The 21,055-nt window shown below is 38.8% G+C and overlaps 2 protein-coding genes across 9 annotated transcripts in view; both read left to right on the forward strand.

The window, feature by feature from the left end:
* The first annotated feature begins 1,429 nt into the window (after nucleotides 1–1,429).
* On the forward strand, nucleotides 1,430–15,955 carry LOC146395748 (uncharacterized). Its single transcript, XM_085001324.1, has 4 exons — nucleotides 1,430–1,611; nucleotides 1,916–1,998; nucleotides 2,051–3,066; nucleotides 14,293–15,955. Exons 1-3 carry the CDS (start codon nucleotides 1,430–1,432, stop codon nucleotides 2,653–2,655), a joined length of 870 nt encoding a protein of 289 aa, XP_084857450.1. The 3' UTR covers nucleotides 2,656–3,066; nucleotides 14,293–15,955.
* The window catches only part of GTDC1 (glycosyltransferase like domain containing 1), a 427,341-nt gene continuing 408,259 nt past the window's right edge, over nucleotides 1,974–21,055 (forward strand). For all 8 annotated transcript variants that reach the window (XM_084998904.1, XM_084998899.1, XM_084998910.1 and 5 more), the window contains exon 1: nucleotides 1,974–2,042. The gene's annotated coding sequence lies outside the window, so the exon portion shown is untranslated. The remainder of the gene's footprint in view (nucleotides 2,043–21,055) is intronic.

Raw genomic sequence — 21,055 nt, forward strand, 5'->3', positions numbered from 1 at the left:
TTGTAAACTACAGCTGCCTGCCTATGCCACCGCCACAGCAATGCCGGATCCAAGCTGTGTCTGCAACCTACACCACAGCTCACGGCAATGCTGGATCCTTAACCCACTGAGCGAGGACAAGGATCAAACAAACATCCTCATGGATACTAGTCAGTTAACTCCCACTCACTGAGCCATGATGGGAACTCCCTAAACCTTCTGTTTTAATTAATCTCCTAAGTTTCCCCCAGTGCCTTTTTCAAGCAACTTCCTTCACTGTTTTTCTATAAACCAATCCAGATTCTACTTTTCCTTAGTTGTCCTTTAAGTAGGTTTCAATTCTCTAACTGTAAAATGAAAAGATTAGACTCCAGATGATATTAAAGACTAGATAAATTAATTATAAAATTGTATAACTATTTCCATAGCAGTGAAATGGCAGCCATAGCCTTTGAAGTTCTTATATTTGTTCTGTGTGATAGGATTTACTAGTTTCATGTGTTGTTAGGAACCCTTACTTTCAGCTTTTACCGTTTATACTTTTCTGTTTCCCAATTTGTGTTAAAGTGGATGGACAGATGGTTTATTAGGTTTTCAAATGCTAGTAATGTTGTTGTTCAAGTAAACAATCCTTTTAAAATTTGAAGGTCTACCTAGTACCTGGATTTTGTGTAGAATGGAAGATAGTTTTAACTCTTCAATTTAAGGATAACAGCATTTACTCACATAAGGTAAAGCAACCTGTGGGTATAACTCTAAAGGCCTAATCAGTTTCCCTTATTTTGGTATGTCTCTTAACTCATTTCCACATCACAGCCCAACTCTTCCAAACTGCAATTTTAAAAATGGAGTTACCAGACTTCTAGTTATATTGTATATTTTGCCTTCTTCTGACTCATTTAACCCACAAGCTCCTTCCGAATATAAAATCCTTTGATTTGGAATTATAGAAATTTAAATGTGGAAGAAACAAATTCCTCCTTTCACAGGTAAGAAAATGGAAGACCTAAAAGATCCTGGTGCTCTTTCTACTGAATTAGAATTTTTATAAATAAAAAAGCTACCGTGAGGTTAGATTGCAGGGAAAAAACAGACAAAATTTGTAAACTGTAAGCCCCAAGAGAAATTGTGCCAATTATTACATTAACTCATAAAGTAAGGTAAAGGGAACAACGCAAGTCAAAGACGGTCACCAGTGCTATCTCTCAGCTTTGTGATTTTTAAACTACTGGAGTGATTCTCTTCAGGTAAGTGGGACAGGGAGCATGCAATAGTTGAACTCCCAAATTGCATCTGAAATGTTTGGACTACTGAGAACAGAAAGTACGCTCAAAATGTAAGTAAAGGAAGGAGCGAGGGCTCAGAGGGGACCAGAGAGAGGGAAACAGGACGCGATGACTAAGCAAGAGCCGAAGAGGTGCGAGCTGCACCGCAGGTAGGGGTGGCAGGGATGAAGCCAGGGACAAGCGCGGACCCAGAGGCTCCAACAGGCCAGGGAGGGGAACGGGGAACGGGGACGGGGCGGGGGTGGGGGGCGCAGGGGAGAGAAGGGATCTCCAGGAAACTACAGGAGGAAGCCGAGGCTGACTTAGAACAGCGAAAACCTTCCAGATGGAAACAGAAGGCGCCAAAGTGAGTTTACAACCAGACTATGGGTTTGAGGACCGAGCACAAAAGGCTTAAGGGGCAGAAGTGGGTGCTGATGAGAGAAGGGAAAGGTTGCGAGGGGAGGTGAGAAGTGAAGCGAGGCCCGCGGGCAGGGGAAGGTATGCAGAAGCGAGGTGTCGGAGAAGGGAGGTGGAGCGGCCCCCCAGGGCGGGAGCAGCCGCAGAGTTAGGGACCTACTGCGTCCGGGCAGCGTAGGGGGCGGAGTCTTGAGTGCGTGGGAGGGCCGAGGGGTGTGGCCTGCGCCTGACGCGCCCTGCGGCCTTTGCAGCCGGGGGCCGGGCGGGGCGGCGGCGGCGGCGGCGGCGGCCGCGGGGGAGGGGTACGGCGTCAGCGCGTCGCCGGCTGGGCCGCGCCGGTGGCCAGGAGGGAGAGACTAGGAGGAGGAGGAGGAGGAGGTGAGTAGGCTTCGGGCTGGGGAGCCGCGCGGGCCGGCGGGGAGGCGGGGAGCGCTGCCCCTCCCCTCCCTCCTCGGCGCCCGCCTCGCGGGGCCGCGCGGCTCGGAGTTCCCAGAGGGGCTGCTGCGGCGGCGGCGGCGGCGGCGGCGCGGGGATCCGGGGGGGCGGAGCTGAGGGCCGCGCGGGCGGTGCGCTTCCCGGGCGCAGGCGCTGCGCTCGCGGAGCAGAGGTCCGCCCCGCGCCCTCCGCCAGGCGCCGGGGCCGCTGGGTCTCAGGCCTCCTACACGCTGGCCATTTTCTGACTAGGTTTTCTTGGGTTCTCCTCGTCATTCGGGCCGGCTTCCCCCAGCCCGGCGCGCCGCCGCGGTCTCGTCGCGTGGCCGGGGAGGGCGGCTGGGAGGGGGTGCGGCGCGTTCTCGCCGGGAGCGGGGCCGGGTTCCCGGGCTTGGCCGAAGGAGTCGAGGGACCTCTTCGCCAGCGACGGGACTGCCCGGCCGGTGGTCGCTCGCGCCGGGCGCCGTCAGGCCTTCTTGAAGGACCCTTTGCGCTGTGTCCCATTGTCGCCCACACTTTCCTGACCTCACCAGCCCCTCACTCTGTCGGCGGAGACTAACGACCTCACTCTGCGCACCCGTCCCCCCTCCTGTCTCTCCTTTGAGGATCCAGCATATACTTATTTCGATCGGGATCCAGGCAATCTGTTCGGGTGGAAAGGTTCTCTGAATATGTCCTGTAAATCCATCCATGTACTCAACCGCGAAGTTGCCGTACGGAATTAATTTAACTGTAGTCTCGAGGGAGGTCCCCCACCCCACCCCCCTTGGTCTCTTCTCCCTGGCAGAGTCAACTTTTAGAGTCTTCTGAGAACTGTACGGCGGCATTAGATTATCTTTGAGATAATTCTTAAGTTAGCGCCTGGAGGCAGTGTGATGGAAGGTTCAAAGAGAAGGCTCTACACTGTTTCCTCCACCTGTCTCACGGTTCGAAATGGAAAACGTGCGTGGACGGTGATTTTCCACACAAGGTGGGTTGCAGAAAGCAGCCCCCGTGTGCCGTCGCTCGCCTTGGTTACGAGGCGCTATCCCTGAAGTTGACTTTAAAGCTCAGCAGAATGGTTAGGTAAAGGGGCTGCTGAAAATAAATCCAGTATAATTCAATAGAGCCATTTTATTGGATTCTATTAACCTGTTTAACCTTAAGCTAAAGCATGGCAGGAGTTTTCACGTAGGAACCCACATACCAAGTGCAATATTGAATTTTAATTAGTGCTTTCCAGGTTTGCTGTGGAATAGGGTCTCATCAGCTCACACTGCATTTCATTATATATTTTCCTTAGGATCTTGTGTTTAAAGAAACAGTTTTAGTATTGGAGAGTGGGAGGAATACCCTTTGAATCATGAAACTTTCTCTGACGAACTTGAAAATTTGGATAGGTAAATTTGAACCATGATACTGAGATAAGGTAGAAAACTGAATTTTATAACATCAGTTTGAGAAGTTAAGGCATCTTTACTCTTGCTTTGAAACTGTTGACGTTTTAATCTTATGGACTGCAGAAATACAGGATTTTCTATTTGTATGGAACTTCAGCGCTTTAAGTCAGCCCCATTATTTTGCAGAGAGAAATTAATCCAAGTTTCTTGAAGAGATTTATCATGAACTGAATAGAACTAGTTGACTTAACTAAACACTTGGGTTGATAATTCAGATCTCCCCAATGGATATTTTTGTACCAAAATTTGTTTTGATTTAGATGTCTTTAAAAAAAAGCCAAGTAATTACTAACTTTTAATATTTTCTCCAGTATTTTGAGTACATGCCTTAGTTTGTGATTTGGACTCATTAGATACAATTGATACAAATTCTATTCAGGGAATGTTTACATTCTGTCAATTGAGACAATACAGTTTGTATTTAGTGACTATTTTCACTTCAAGAATGTTTATGCATATTCTTGATTCAGACAGTCCATGTCAACCCAGGAATGCCCATTTCAAGAGTCTTAGAGTTATGGTGTATAAACCTTGATAGTAACTAGGAAGAGAGGTCCTATAGACAGGTAGTCATCAAATTCTGGCATCCTCAGCATCTCTTTTCGTAGTGGTCTTTAAATGCAGAACTTCTGAAGTCCTTTCTGGGTTGGGGTGAATTTTTTGCATCTCCCTCCCCAGTGTTGCAGGCATTTAGTAGATACTTTTTCGCTTGTGTGCCTTTTCCTTGGTGCAGGGGTTCATGTAAGGTGGACTGCTTCTTCTTCTTTTCTTTCTTTTTTTTTTTTTTAAATTAAAGTACATTTGATTTACAATGTTATGCCACTTCCTTTGCAGCAGATATATATGAATGTGTGTGTGTGTGAATATTCTTTTCCATCATGCTATGTCCCAGGAAATTGAATATCCTTCTCTGTGCTATACAGTAGGACCTTGTTGTTTATCCATTCTAAATGTAATAGTTTGTATCTGCTAATCCAAAACTCCCAGTCTAGGATGGACTGTTTCTTATTCATTTGTGTATGCCTCATATCAAGTATAGTGGGTGCTCTGTAAATGCTTGTGGTCTTATTGGGCTTAATCAAATTAAATAAGGTAGCAGAGTGCCTGGAAGTCATGAATCATGATATAAACTTGATTTCTTTCCTTTTTTTTTTTTTTTTTTTCTTTTTAGGGACGCCCCCGCGGCATATGGAGGTTCCCTGGCTATGGGTCTAATTGGAGATGTTGCCGCCCTCCTACGCCACAGCCACAGCCACAGCCACTCCAGATCCAAGCCATGTCTGCAACCTACATCACAGGTCATGGAACCGTGGGATCCTTAGCCCACTGAGCGAGGCCAGAGATCAAACCTGCAACCTCATGGTTTCTAGTCGGATTCATTTCTGCTGCACCATGATGGGAATTCCGAATCATGATACTATAAACTTGAAATAACTCATTTCCATTTTTGTGTTGATTCAAATACTCAGGCTGAATTCCAGTATTGAAAGAGGTAGCAGGTAGCAAATATTTTAGAAAAATTGAAAGAAGAGCTTAACATTGAGAATTTTGTTTTTTAAGATAAGTTACTGTGAAATTGGGAAATGACATCATTATTTCAATTTTTTTTTTGTGGGACACCTCAGTTGAGCTAAAATAATATGAATTTTCCACTGGAGCAGAGTTTGACAACCATGAATTGAATGACCTTATCGTTACTATAGGCCACATTTTAAAGCCTAGTTTCACTTTATAAAGGTTTATTTTTCAGTATGTAGACCTCTGGAAGCAACATGACTTCTAGAGTTTAGACTACCTTGGTAAACTCTCCTGAAATGATATTTTAAAGTTTTTGGCTTATATGTTGTGCTTCATGGTGGTGATACTGAAAACAAAACAAAACAAAACTCAAACCAAAAAACAAACAAAACAACCTCCACTGTATTTTCTTTTACTCTTAGGGCTTAACTTCTCTTCAATAGATTATTATAGTGTGTTTTGTTTGTTAAAAAGAAAAATCCTGGGGAAAATTTCAAGCATTTCTTTTGGAAAGTACTATCACTCCTCCCTTTAAATGGGTCTGGCAAATAACATTTGGGTAAATAGAGGGCCATTTCCATAGTGTGATTCCTGTTTGAGAATGTTGAGTTATATAAATAATGGTCTTCACAGGGCTAACATCTTTGGATAACATACTTTTTTTTTTTTTTTTTTGACTGATGCTATTACTGAAAACAATCGTATAGTAGAGTAGGAAGGTGCTTAATTTATAGGGAGCAAATAATTTCATATCTATCACTGCTGGTCCTTATGTTAGCCCCAAGCTACCTGGTCCACCCATTCCCTGTTCTGTCTCTTCTACCCAATTCTTTTTATATCTTTTTTTTTTTTTCTTTTTGTCTTTTTAAGGGCCACACTTTTGGCATATGGAAGTTCCCAGGCTAGGGATCGAGTTGAAACTGCAGCTGCTGGCCTACACCACAGCTACAGCAATGTCAGATCTGAGCCTCAACTGAGACTTATACCAGAGCTTAAGGGCAATGCCAGATTCTTAACCCACTGAGCAAGGCCAAGGTACCTGAATCCTCATGGATTCTAGTCAGATACTAGTAAGATTCATTTCCTCTGAGCCACGATGGGAACTCCTCCACCCAATTCTTGAATTGATTTTTAAGAGCCTCATCCCCTTTGGGAGGTAGGATCTGAAATTATTCTGGTGCCCTGAGCATCCATTACTCACAAGGCATGGTGTCATACTCAGTTTGAGATTCTCATTTATAAAAATACTTTTATTCATCAAGAGTTTTGAAGTATAAAACAGACAGACATCTTAGGAAAGTTTGTGTGAAGCAACTAGAATATGCAGATGGAATTGTTATAAAATCCAATTGGTAAGAATTAGTAAGAATGTCTAATCCCTTTCTCCCATACCTGAAGGTCACTCTTAAGTCATTTAAACTTAAAATTTCATTTTTTTTGAGTATTTATTTTAAAAAGTAAAAAAAAAAAAAAAAAAAAAAAAAATCCAGTCTTCCTTAGCATTAAATAATCCATAGAGTTGATATATTGTTGTGTTATTCACTTGTGTATTCCAGATCTCATGTGGACCTGGAACCTTTTCTTAAGCCTTTTAAGAACTTTCCTGCTTGGCCAGTCCCCATGTCCTTGCCATCCCCTCTCCCCTTAGGGAGCTGGGACCTGGTCTTGTCCATGGTGGATGGATAAGGTCCTACTTCTATTGGGGCAGAACTCGCAGAGTCAGGACACTTTGATATTGCCTCTTGGACTCCCACTCATTGGATTGATTTTTTAGATACTGAGGACAGGCCAGCTGAGAGCTGGGCTCTTTGGCTGTTTTGAGGGTCAGCTTTTCATTTGCATCTGACGTTAGGACATCCAGTCAGTCATTACTTAGATCCCTTTCCTGACTCCCCTGCTCTTTGTTGAGTTACTTCCTGGGTTATTTTTATTCAGTTTCAGTGATAGCTAATTATTTTCAAGTGTTTGATTTTTCTACCCAGTTTTAAACTTTCTTTTGACACAGTATCTGCTATACTTTCCCATAGTACATTTGTTCATGATCTGTCTTTCCTTCCATACCATGTGTACCCTGAGCATTGGGACCCAGTTTGTGCTGTTCCTCAGCACTTGGTGCAGAATCTGGCACAGAGCAGGTGATAAATAAGTATTGATTAAATATAAATTCATTCTAATAATAAGTCTGTTATCAGTATGGGGAAACCAGTGTTTATGTAGAAATTTAGAATTTATACCAGAAGTTCAGACTTTGCATTGCCATGATTAGTACTGGAGAGCCTGTGTATTTTTAATTATAAGCATATGCATATACAAAATAGCATCATTAGTCATCTAACAGGGCATTTATTTAAGAAGAAAAGGTATATAATTTTTACCATGTATCGTTGGGTGTTGCACATTTCTATTTTTCTTGAATTTGATGAATATGTATATATTATTTTATATTTTTTACAAACAGAAGTTTTATGGCACTATAAAGAAGTGAATTTAATGGCCCTACTTTTGTTCATTAGTAATTATATACTAAAGAGTAAATTCTCATTAAAAGGCCCTTAAATGCCTGCTCATAAAAAAGAGAGACCTCTTTGATTTTGTTCTCCATACAATCCCAGTTATTGTATTGAGGCAAGTCATCAAACTCTTTAGTAGTCTAAACCTTTAATTTGGTTTCAGAACAGTAGTCATGTACTGAATACCCAAATTACCATGTCTTTAACAAGTAATGCAAACACCGTATTAAAAAGGTAATGACCATAACTTTTCTTGTAGAATTTCTTGTGCTAATTTTTAAAAGAGGACGTTTGAACTAAATTTTCCATGAAGGCCAAGATCTCATACTTGTAATGATAGTGGAGTATATGGGTATGTGTAGAGAGGAGGGGGTGGTAATTTTTGTAGTGGTATTTTTAAGTGGACAGTTTACTAATTATGTTGAGGTAAACACTTTACAACTTTAAGAGAAAAACTTCAATTATGTGAATGAAATGAGGTACATAAAATTAATTCAGATAAGTGGGGGAATCCTTAGTATAAAATGATGCATGTCAAGGGACATGACCTCAATCTTGAATTTTTTTTCTTTCTTTCTATATATCTGTCAGCTTCTCTTAGTTTACGAGGTTCTGATTCTTTTTGGTCATGCTAGGAATCATCGATGGAGGGTGTAAAGTTTGCGCTGTAGTTTTTTTTTCCCCCTTGCCACAGAGGGAATCCAGAATGTGGTATTCTGTGACAAGTGTAATTGCTCATCTCTCTCTTGTACTGCCTGCCCTTTTAGGTGGTACACCACAGCCTTCCATTTTGTCACCTTCCTGTAAAACGTCAAATTTGTGTGGGGACTCCTTGAGAATACAATTAGTTTGAAGTTAAAGCCACACTCCTTCATCCAATCTCAAGATGTTTATACTTCTGACATGCTGTTGCAGCAAGTTGTAAGGGTGAATTGAGCTTGATAGACCTTGATTCTTTTCCTGTCTTTCTTGGGATTTAATATTTTGCAATGTAAGCCCTTGAAATAGAAACAGACATAGGGGAATAACCTCTGACCTTTACAAATCTTAACCTTAAATGAGAATTTTTCTGATTGATTAGAGTTCGTAATGTTTTAGGAAAATGATTTCTGCTGCCATTTACTAAGCTTTGCAGCATTCTTAAGCTCCTGGCATCTGAAGATTATTGTGCTATATATAGGTAGCCTGTGTAGCAGTGGTGATGTTTTTCTCTAGGCTTTTTTTTTTTGGGCCACACCCAAGGAATATGGAGGTCCCCAGGCTAGGGGTCTAATAGGAGGTGTAGCTGCTGGCCTACACCACAGCCACAGCAATGCCAGATCTGAGACGTGTCTGTGACTACACCATAACTCACGGCAATGCCAGATCCTTAAACCACTGAGCGAGGCCAGGGATCGAACTTGCAACCTCATGGTTCCTCTTGTTGGATTCGTTTCCACTGAGCCACAATGGGAACTCCTGTTTTGTTTTTAAACAGAGGCAAGCTTGTCCTAGCTGCAGAGATGTGCTGACACCTCTGTATGTGATTTTACTTCTCTCTTCAACATTACCTATAGATACTTAACTTCCTCAGACCATGGCTTTTTATTTTCAGCATGCATCCTTTTCATTTCTTGGTCTTTGAGATGTAAGATGATTCATATCTTGATTGCCTTGAGTAAAGTGGATGTGATATCAGCAAGCTCTGTATTCAGACCTTGTGAGTAATTCCCAGGCCATTGCCTTAGGCTTTCTTAAATATATGCAGGTGGTGTGATTGAAGAGGTTAGGGTTTAGGGTCAGTCCAGACTGATTTGGACTCTACCCTTTATTAACAGTATGTCTTTGGGGGAAATTAGTTACTTCTCTGGATTCCAGTTTCCTCATCTGTAATATAGGGATAATATCAGCTGAGTATATTGAGTTTTTTTTTTTTTTGAGAGTATTCTTAGTTGTACTGATTTGTCATATGCAGATAAGTGTTTAATAGTGTGAATTAATGAACTTTGTCTAGATCTTATACTATTTTGAAAAGAAATAGGTTTTGTTCCATTTGATGACAGAGATAGTCAAATTAGTAAAAATCATTCCAAATAGAGGTCTTACTCAGTTGACCTTAAAACTATGTTAAGACTTTTGTAACCATCTATCTGTTTATATACAAAGGATAAATTAATATGTGTGATAGGCAGAATGTGAGTGTACTAATTGGAATAAGACAGACTTGGATTTGTGTATAAATGATCAAACATTTAGGTAACCTTGGGCAGGATACTTTTTTGATTCAAAGTTTTCATATGTAGAAAGAATTATAAAGAAAAAAAGGATAATAAAAAGGTGTTAAGACTTAAGAGATAAGATATGCAAAATAATTACTAAAACCTGAATTTGTAAATACTGATAATTGTTACTGAGACCTTGGAAAAAAGTGGCTTTTATAATTCTCTGCACCTCAGGCATCCTCATCTTTAGCATGAATATATCAAAGACATAATAGAGTTATTATGAGGATTAAATGAGATAATACATAAAAGAGCTCAATTAATGTTAATTGCTACTGTTATTAGCAGTTCAGTTTCAGAACAAATTGGATCAATTTTGAGTTAAAGTGAAAGAATTCATACAGATACTTAATATATTTCTTGTGTTGGGAGATGTTTACAGTGGATTTGGGGATGTCATTCGTAGCTTGCAGTGTTTCCTTAAGACAGCAGTAGTTCTCAAGTTGTGGTATACAGGCTTGTGGGGATCAGTGAGACTATTTCAGGGGGTCCATGAGGTTAAAAAGTTAGTAATACTAACTTTTTGCTTTTTCTGCTGGTTTTACATTTGCCTTGCTGATATTAAAGCAATGGTGGGTAAAACTGTGGGCATCTTAATAGTTATTAAATGGCGGTGGCACCAGACTGTATGAGTAATCATTGTATTCTTCACTGCTGTGCATTCACAGTTTAAAAAAAAAAAAAGAAAAAAAAAAAAGAAAAATCAAAATGCCGATTTTAAGAATGTCCTTGATGAGGCAGTAAAAATTATTAGTTTTATTAAATCTTGATCTTTGAGTACACTGTTTTAATATTCTGTGCGATGAAATAGAAAATATTCAAAAGGCACTTCTGCTGCATATCCAGAATATGTTGTTTGTCTCAAGGAAAACCCTTATGTGATTTTATGAGTTGTGAGCTGAACTAACCATATTTTGCATGAAACATCATTTTTACTTGAAAGGATGACTACCAGACAAACTATGATTATTTAGACTTAGATATTTGGCAGTCATTTTCTTGAAAGTGAACAAAGTGAGACTGTCATTTCAGGGAAAACAACCGACAATATTTGTTGCTGATGATAAAATTTGAGCTTTCAAGTGAAAATTAAAATTTTGGAAAACTTGTATCAACTGCTGTGCTCTTGTCAGCTTCCCAGTACTTAAATATTTATCTGATGGGATGAGTGGCGATATGAATGAATGTGAGTTTTTGCTATGGTATCAATTAATTAATTATGTTAAAGTTTAGAATATTTACATAACTCAATGAACCAATATTTTCTAAGTGATCAATGTTGCAAAATTATGGTAAAAGATTCTTATAAAAGCAAGTAACATACAGATTATACTGATAATTTATTTTAGCCACCTAAATACTGACTGTTAAAGGCACAACATATTTAAATCAAGAACAAATGAGATTCCAAATAAAGATATAAGGTGTGAAAACAAACAAAACCAAAAAACCAAAAAAAACAACAACAAAAAAATAAAAAGCAAGTAATAATACCAAAAGCTTCTGTGATTTTAGATTTGTTATCACAGCTAACCTGTGAACTCCTACTTGTCAAGTTTTGGTGTAGTAACAAAGAAGAACATTCATAGTTATCTGAATATGTTATTAGTATTAATGTGTACTTCCTTTTTTCTCACTACATATTTGTCTGGGGCTATTTTTTAAAAATATAGTTCAGTCAAAACAGTGTATCACAGTGGGCTGTGTGTAGAAGCAGATAAGAGAATCTAGCTGTCTTCTGTTAAGTTAGACATGAACGAAATTTGCAAAAGTTATGAACGGTATCATTTTTATCACTAAGCTTTTTTGTGTAAGAAATAATTTTTCATAAATTATTTACTGTATTAAATGTCATGAAAATATAAAGTGAATCAATATTTAAAATTTTCTCATTAATTCCTAATGTGGTTAATATTGATAATTATAACTCATATTGACAAAAACTCTTGAGAGTCCTCAATTTTTAAGAACACAAAGGAGTCCTGATACTAGGAAGTTTGAGAACTGTTTCTTTAAGATGAATAAAGTTCTCAAGTTTTAATCTTTTGACTATTTCTTTGGAATATGGACAACATCTCTTTAGTTTCTTTTCCTGGTTGTAAGGGTATGTCACAGGAGTTCTCCGTCATTTCCCATGCAGGCAAAGGTGTTTTTATAAAGATTTTCATTTTTATTTAAGATTGACGCTACCTACTTATATGGTTGCCTTGAAGAATTGAGATTGTGGTCAGTGGTCATTCCAGTCAGTGTATTCATTATTGATACCACTCTTTTGGTTGTGAGCTATTCATGCAGTTTTAAGACCTGTTCACCATAGCAAGCTACTTCAGGGTTGTAGTGAAGTTCATTTTGCTGAAAATAAACTGCTATTTTCTCTGAAGTCTTTATACTACGCTAATCTGTCTACTGTAAAGTCTTCCTGACATTTCATAGCTATTTTCTAGAAAATCCACAACTTATGAGTGAGTTTGTGAATTAGTCATTTTTGCAACAATATAATATGAATTACAGATGGGTTCTATAGTGCCATTAATAGTATAGGAATAGCCTTGTTGTGGACTATTAACAGCTTTCTGTGGGGAATTATATTCTGAATTATACTCTTAGAAGTCTAGCCAGATATATTACCCCATTGCAGTGCAACAGTGGCAAGAAACCCCCTTTTCCCGCTTACAATAGAAATGAATGTTAAAGCTTGACTAGAAGCAAGAGAGACATTGTGAAGCAATGTTCTGGAGGTGCAGTATCCTAGGCACCTAGGATAACCTAAGTGGGTAGAAGGGGCAACAGTCTCAGATGAAGCAGTTATGGTGGAGGGAAAAAGGAGAAGGGATGTTTTGGATGCTGCTTGGGGGTGATATATTCCCTTTTACAGCAGTTGCTAAAAAATAAGAAGTGGTTAGTCCTAGGTTGGGAAATCCATTTATAGAGTTTTGTTGTGTTGTGCTCCTCTGTTTGGTTATTGCATGAACTGAGCTCAAGAAATAGAAGGCAATTGCAGAGGTTGAACTTATGGATTTATAGGCCAAAGGTTTTAATGTAAAAGGCAGTTGATGAACTTCAGAGGTATTTATGATCAGAAAGAGTAGTGGAAGCCAGGAGAGTGGTGGAACATGCAAGCTATTCACAGGGACCCCAAACAGATTCATGTTGTAGAGTGATTGTTAGGGCAGGCATAGAACTGATAATCAGCTGGCACAGTTCAGTCAAGGAGTGCTGTGACTCATCCTGCTGCCCTAGGGTCTCTAATAGGAAATATAGACTTTTAAGAGAGGTGTCCCACAGGAAGCCTGTTATGGAGAATGGTGGATATAAAGCAGAAATCCAGAACCAGAAGAACTTGGGGACTCAGAGAAGACCAGCTTTGGAGAACTAGAATTTAACTTGAGGTTGAGCTTGTTTTCTTCCTTCTCAAGAGCATTGTTGACCCTTTGGATTGAGGCAAGGCTGAGCTAAAGTGGAAAGCAAAGTGACTATAGTTAGCTGTCTACACTGAAGTGACACACCTGCCTGAGAAATATTTGTTAAACCAACTGATGAAAGTATGGCAGGGGAACAACTAGGTCGTCACACCCACGTTCTTCATGTAGCAGACACTTGGCATCATATAACCTAACCACTAAATACTCTCTAAGCCAAGGGTGAGCAAACTTTTTTTTTTTAAACAATTTTTAAAGGAAGTTCCTATGTGGTACAGTGGGTTAGGGATCCAACATTGCTGCAGCTGTGGCGCAGGCTGCAAATGTAATGCGGGTTTGATATCTGGCCCGGGAACTTCCAAATGTCACAGTTGCAGCAAAAAAAAAAAAAAAAAAAAAAAAAGCACCAGATAGTAAATATTTTAACCTTTATGGGTGGCATGGTCTCTGTTGCACCTACTTAAGTCTGTCATTGTAGTGTGAAAACAGCCATAGAAAAATACATAAATGAATGAGCAGTTATGTTTCAATGAAACTTTATGGAGACTGAAAATTGAATTTCATATAATTTTCACTTGTCATAAAATATTACTCTTTTTATTTTATTTTATTATTTTTGGCTGCACCCATGACATACGGAAGTTCCCAGGCCAGGGATCAAATTCAAGCCACAACTCAACCTATGCCACAGATGAGTGAATGCCAGATTTTTAACCCACTGTGCTGGACCAGGGATTGAATCTGTGCCTCCACAGTGACCTGAGCTGCTGCAGAGACAACACTGGTTCCTAACCCACTATTCCAAAGCAGGAACTCTTGTTAGTCTTTTAAAGAAACTTTTTTTCAGCTATTAATAAATATAAAATCTGTCTTTAGATTGTGGCTATGCAAGAACAGGCTGTGGGCTGAATTTTGGACCGTAGGCTCTAGTTTGCTTTTGTTTTTAGGCAAATAAATGGCAATTAGTTATGATGCAGAAATTTTATTAGCATTAATGAAATAGATGTTTCTTAGGACAATGCTGTTGGTGACACTGTCTTGTTTTATAGGTGACACTGATGATAAAAACCCGTTCAAGAATTTAGATGTGACATCTGCAGCAGGTTCAGATCTCTCAGCTAAAAGACAGACTGGATACTTCGTAAAGATTTTCATCTGTTGTGCACAGAGAGCCAAAATCCGTTACTGAAATAGACTGTCTGGGTGAACTGCCTGCTGGGTCCAGTGATGCACTAGTAGACAAAGAAGTTGAAAAAGAAGGCTGGCATATTCTTTGGATAACTGGCTGAGTGTGACACCAATATGGCATCAAGCCCTACTATGATTCCAAGGACTTCATGATTAAATAACTGATTTTTTTGGGTGGAAGTAGGGGTGGATGAAGTAAATTTGATCTTTACTTGGGGAATGTATAATGTATTACCATCCCATAATGATGTATGATAATTGGCTTTGGTCATCAAACTTTAGAGATCCTGTCTATTTATGGGACTTAATATAGTTAACACCTTTTAGTATTGAACTTTCTGACACTAAGGGAAATGCTATAAAGAGAAATATCTGCTTAACCTAAAATAGTTTACCTAAAAAGTTTAATATAAGGACTGTGATTTTTCTTTGGGGGATTTTTGAAATTTTGCTCCTCCCTAGAGTATTTAAATTATATTTCTATTTGCAGAAAGGCTACTGTACCTAGAGTTTTTTAGGAAAATATCCTTTTGTGTAGGATCTTGAACTGGATAGTGAGTAGATAATCATACTGTACAGTGTTAATGTGCATACAACAGTTAATAAATTTATAACTACAAATTAATAAGAGCTATTAATAAATTAATATCCAGATCTGTTAACTAAAATCATTTAAAATGATTTAATGAGCAGATGTGAACTGGAAATAAACCTGTGTATTTTCTAGAACTGTTGAATCAAAGGAAAACTGGAACATCAGAATATTCTCTGAACCAAATCAATATTTTATTTGATCAGAGTCCCTGCTTTGGTATACATCTATTTATACTGGTTACAGAGGATTTGAAAGCAGTGCAGGGAAATGAGTTGGGTAGATTCAAAGTTGAATCCCATTTTTTTCCTCCGTGAATATCCAATATTTTTTTTCATCTAGCATTCAACAAAAACTCTAGCAGCCCAGGATACAAAACAGATTACATTTTATATAGTTCATACAGCTCATCCACAAACAGAAAAAGATTTCCTTATGACTTACCTTGAAATCTTTATTTAAGGTCTGTACTATTCAGTTTGCCAGTGTGCCACTGCTACTATTGCATGTTTTTGGTCAGAGTGAAGTGCAGCTAACATACACCCATTCCGCTAGGAAAAAGATCTGCAGGTTGCTGAACAGTGGAAGTTACACACAGCTAATTTACAAGTCAGATTAGCGATCAGAGTTATTCGATAGCGTTATGTGGAATTGATTTCATTTCATGGTTTTTAAGCTATTTTTTCACTGAGGCAATGCCTGTAACAGAGACAGGTGTGTTGTAGCATTTGAATGCCTTAAACTCTTGAATCTGGAATGAAAGGGAGGTTCTTATAGATGTTCAGATCCTAAAACTCAGGGATTTTGAAGTAAAATGCCCTGTCATTCATTTATTGTGCTGTAATTGAACTGCCTTGCAGATTTTATTTGGGAATATTATGATTAATATTTGGAAAACTTTCCTATTTTCAAATATAGTCTTTAGGAAAGCCTCTTGATTGTGTGTGCATTTTTTTTTTTTAAAGAGTGCTTAAATAGTTCAGCAAAGCCCTTTTACCTTATAAATAAGGTATATTTAATAAGAAATACATGGGTTTAACATTGATAGTCTGTTCAAATCAGGAATTCCATTGTTGTCTTCTGGAAACCGTCCATAGGGGGAGGGGACAATAAATAGATCCATTTGTAGATTTTAATTATTTTTCCCTAAAGCAAACCTTTTAAAAAAATACAGAAGAATACATAAATATAGCTCGATAGGTTACATAAGAATAAGAAAATTCATAAAATAAGAAAATAATTCTTACATAAAATAAGAAAGTAATTCTTATTTTATCTGTTCTTATCGAAATCGAGAAGACATAGGAGTACAAAAAAAGTAGTTCATTGCGGAAAGGAAGTGCTGTTTATTGAAATTTGAGAACAAAATTGTAGACAAGCATCTGTGTTAATCTTTTAGGTGGTTCTTGTGCTAATAACAGATTTGAGTATAATCAGGAGAGGAACAAAATCCAGATATTTAGAACTAGTTTTCTGTCAGTGGACAAAAGAATATTTTGTTTTGTCCTTCCGCATCCTGCCACATGGTGAGTTCTTATGAATTGATTTTTGAGATGACAAAACATTGGGATTTAGGGGGTCTTGAGTATTCATCAACTACTACTTTTTGTCCCCTATGTTTTACATAAGACTTCTTTAATCAGGTTTATAGGACATAAGCAAGACAGTGGTCCTGGTTTCACAGGACTTCAAAAAAGACCCCCCCCAGCCCCCCTTTTTTTTTTTTCCCCTTTGGCTGCACTCGTGGCTCATGCAAGTTCTGGGGCCAGGGGTTGAACCTCTGCCACAGCTGCAGCAACACTGGATCCTTAACCTGATGCTCCACATGGGGACTTCCCAAAAAAGGCTTTTGAAGGAAGATTACTATAAGGCAGGGATATAGTTGGCATACTTTATTGTGTTAATTTTAGGAGAGCAGTGACTGTTGAGGTGGATCCTTCCCACATTTCCTTTTTCTCTAACTTCATAATCCCTGGTTAAAGCTGCTTTTCCTAGAGGCAAGTGGGAGGTAATTTTGTGAATGGAAATATTGAAGCTATTGTAGACATTGGGAAATTAGTGGAATATTAAAGATTGTAAATGTGATAGGCAATCAGATCCTAGATGAGCACTCTTTTTTTTTTTTTTAATTAAAGGGTAATATCAGTAGAGTAGAGTGATTTCTTATTACTGTGTATTATTTATTGTACAGAATTTTTAACTGTAGGTAGTATATATTTTAACCTGATTTTTAGTGGTAATTCTCCATTTTGTGCAGTGGCTCTTCATTACATGTATACATAATTAAATGAGATGTTTAGATATAAATAACGTACTGATCTCCTAAGGTAAAATTGCTTTGACCAGATGAGGAACCTTCTTTTTTTCTTTTCCTTAATGTTTAGTCAGTATCTCCACACTCCCCTTTTTAGTAAATTTTATTTCACATTGAGTTGCTTAAAATGAAGAGTCCCTTATATTAGCTAATTAGTAGATGTGATTAACGGGAATCACATCTATGATGATAGGATGATGACTAGGACTTTTTTGTTTCAGGATTTCAGCTAAAACTCCAAAGCTGAAAATAAAGGTTAATAAGCATCTTTACATTCTAAAGAGGAATGTGGGGCTTAGTAAAAGAATAGAACTGTAGTACCCACTTCCCATACATAAGAGAAATTAGAGAAAAGCAGTTTTGTAAGTGTCATTCAAGTGAAAAATTGTTGCTCTAGTGGACAGTTCTGTGACATTTTCCTGTTTTTCCCCCAAAAGACCTTTGTTCACAGGATTTGAATATGTTGTCTAGAAGGGTAGATTGTTAATTTCTTGTCTGAATGTTTAATGACCTACAGAGTCTGTCTGCCTGCCTGCCTGCCTGCCTCTCTCTCTCTCTCTCTCTTTCTTTCTTTCTTTCTTTCTCTTTCTCTCTTTCTTTCTTTCTCTCTCTCTCTCTCTTTCTTTCTTTTTCTTTTTTCATTTTTAGGGCTGCACTTGTGGCATATGCAAGTTCCCAGGATAGGGGACCAGTTGCAGCTGCAGTTGCCACAGCCATGGCCATGTCATATCCCTGTTGCATCTGTGGCCTACACCACAGCTTGTGGCAATGCTGAATCCTTAACCCACTGAGAGAGGCCAGGATCAAGCCTGCATCATCATGGATACTAGTTGGATTCTTAACCTGCCGAGCCACAACAGGAACTCCAGAATCTTGCTTCTTGATACTGCATTGGCACATTCTAAAGAGATCTTGAGGGAGCATGGCATATGTTTCCTAGAGTTTGGGGGTTCCTGAATTTAGACTCATTTCTGGAAGGCAGGAGAGTGACTGGAGCTAGTGAGATGGCATATTGAGATAGAGGGCAGTAGTGAAAAGAGTTGACATTTGGACCTAGTGGGGTAAAAAGGCTTGAAGGTGTGTGTGTGTGTTATGAACCAAGTGGATGCCATGAGAAGTAACCAGGCTTGAATTCCCTTGATGGATGCTGCTAAGAGGGGTTCTTGCCTTATGAGGGAATTTTGGGTGGGATAGTGAGAAGTCAGCCTGAGAATGCTTCCTCTGTACCAGGGAACTGTTCAGGTAGAAGGGCCAGCCTCTTTGCCTGTTATAACTTAAGGCTCCCCTGCTGTCCATACTGGGCTTTGAGAGGGAGAGAAGGTAGCTGTCAATAATTACACAGGGATAACAGATCATCTTGCTTCACAGCTGTTGAGGCCATGGCTTCCCCATGGGAGTAGGCATACAGGATATTTATCCTTTTTCCTCTGCCTGTCCAGATCTGGAGGAATCAGAAAATGAGAAAGGACATGTAGAAAGGTGAAAGAGCCAGGAAGGATTTGAAAGAAACCAATTATGTTCTTTCTTTTGTTTGGCCTGGGCTAAGGTGGAGGTACATGGAAACTCTTTGAATAAAATATGAAATTGAAGGTATACATTGGACTAGATTATATTTTTCAGTACTTGAAAATGACTGAGAATCAATAGGACTTATCTGGGATGTTATGGAGAGATGGGGAAGTAAGATTCAGAAGAGTGTATTTGAAGTGATGAAAAGAAATTAAAGTGTTTTTCCCATTGAGTTCAGTGTATTTGATGATTTTCTTGGTTTGATAGGATTTTAATTTAGTTGAAAAAACCCTTAGTGAGTACCTACAATATGTAAGTTACTCTGTTAAACATTTTGGGGCAGGCAAAGGTGACTAATATTTTCTGTCCTGAGGGAGTTTCTGCTTTAGTGTAAGTAGGTAAACCTATTCCATAGCAGAGTGTCAAAGAGACTCTGGACCTGTGCTATGCGAATGTGAATACCACTAAGGTTCAGGGCAAGTTTTGTGGGGGAGGCTGAATATGGGCCGGGCTTTGAAGGACGGATGGTAATAGCTGGGAAGAAGGGCATTCTAGCATGAGGGAATAATCAAAAGTGTGGAATTAGGAATGAATTGATGACTGGGAGGAAATAATGCTCATCCACAATGAAAATTTTACTTTTGGAAAAATGGTTTCAGTCACCAGTTAAACATGCTTGCCCATGTTATAATTCTGGTTGAAGTTTGTTTTTCTTACATGTCATTTTTGCATTTCATAGTAATGCAGAAGGTATCTTCCTTTATGAGATATAACATGGAAACATTATTCACTTTAAAACCTAGCTAATTATAAGCACCAAACCCAAATTTCTAAGTCGAATCACAAAGTCCATTACTTTCCTTGATTTAAAACAGTAAAATGTAGAGAAGATGATGATTTTTACATATGATCTTAAGCATTTGGCAGTGCAATTAGTTTCATAACAAGTGATTGTTTTTTAAAGCCTTCCCAGAATAAGAATGAGTATCTTGATGTTAGTGTCACTTTTAAATAGCTATAGCTCCAGGAATGTGTCTGTTCACGTTGTTATCTTAAATACACACCTTATCTATCCATATTGCTATACTTTAGATGTGGAAGTAAAAATAAAGGTGTGAAGTGCCTAGCAGACTTGTACGGATTTATGCAAATCAGAAAACACACAATCCATTACTGCTTAGACTCTAGTGTATTAAATTCAAGTATGAATTATTTCCTTACAGTTTTACAGACACACACACACACACACACACACGCACATGCACACACGCACACACACACACCATGATACCCAGTGGTTTACTTTGCCTTCCCAAAAAATCTTTATAAGAGTTTTTTTTCCCTCTGAACTCCAGACACATATCCAGTTGTCTTGTGATACCTCCATATGGATATTTAAAGATACTTAAATGTAAAAATGCTCAAGATGCAATTGATCTTTTTATCCATACTTGTTTCATCTTTAGTCTATCTAAGTTATTGACAATTACATTCATGTTACTCAGACTAAAAACCTTGGCGTCATTCCTGACTCCTCCCTCTCACATCTACACCTTATCTGTCAATAGTTTATGTTGTCTTTCCTGGAAATACAACTAGAATCTGAATCTGACAATCTCTTACCACCTGCACTACTACCTGGTCCAACTTATTATCATCTTTTACTTGGATTATTTTAAGTCTCCTCACTGGGCTTCTAGCTTCCTCTTAGAATCCTCAACCCATAACCTAGCACATCAGTCTAGTCTCAGTGCAGTAGCCAGAATAATCACAGTTAAAACATAAGTCAAATGCGGTCATTCTTCAATTCACAACTTTGTTTCCTTTCTTATTCGCTGTAAAAACTAAAGTCTTTCTGGTTGCCTTTAAGGCTCTACATGATCTTGTCCCATTTGCAGCCTCATCTTTTGAATGGTCTTGTTTACTGACTCCAGCTGACACCATTCCTTGAATAGGCCTCCTGTTTTCCTTCTAGGCCTTTGCATTTGCCCTTCTCTTTGCCTGGAATGCTCCCCCCCCCCCCCCATAACTGCTTAGCCTGTTCCTTAATCCTTCTTGAGTCTTTATTGAAATATTACATTCTTAGACCTTCCATGACTATCTTATTTAAAATATCCCCTTCCTTCCACTTGTTTTATTTTTCTGGTTAGCACTTTGCCAAACTTACTGTATATTTTCCATTTTTTTTTTTTTTTCGTCTTTTTGCCTC

This window comes from Sus scrofa, chromosome 15, assembly GCF_054392235.1.
Source record: "Sus scrofa isolate SSC_HxYL_T2T_F1_AM1 chromosome 15, Sscrofa_HxYL_maternal_Yorkshire_Landrace_v2.0, whole genome shotgun sequence".
Lineage (NCBI taxonomy): Eukaryota > Metazoa > Chordata > Mammalia > Artiodactyla > Suidae > Sus > Sus scrofa.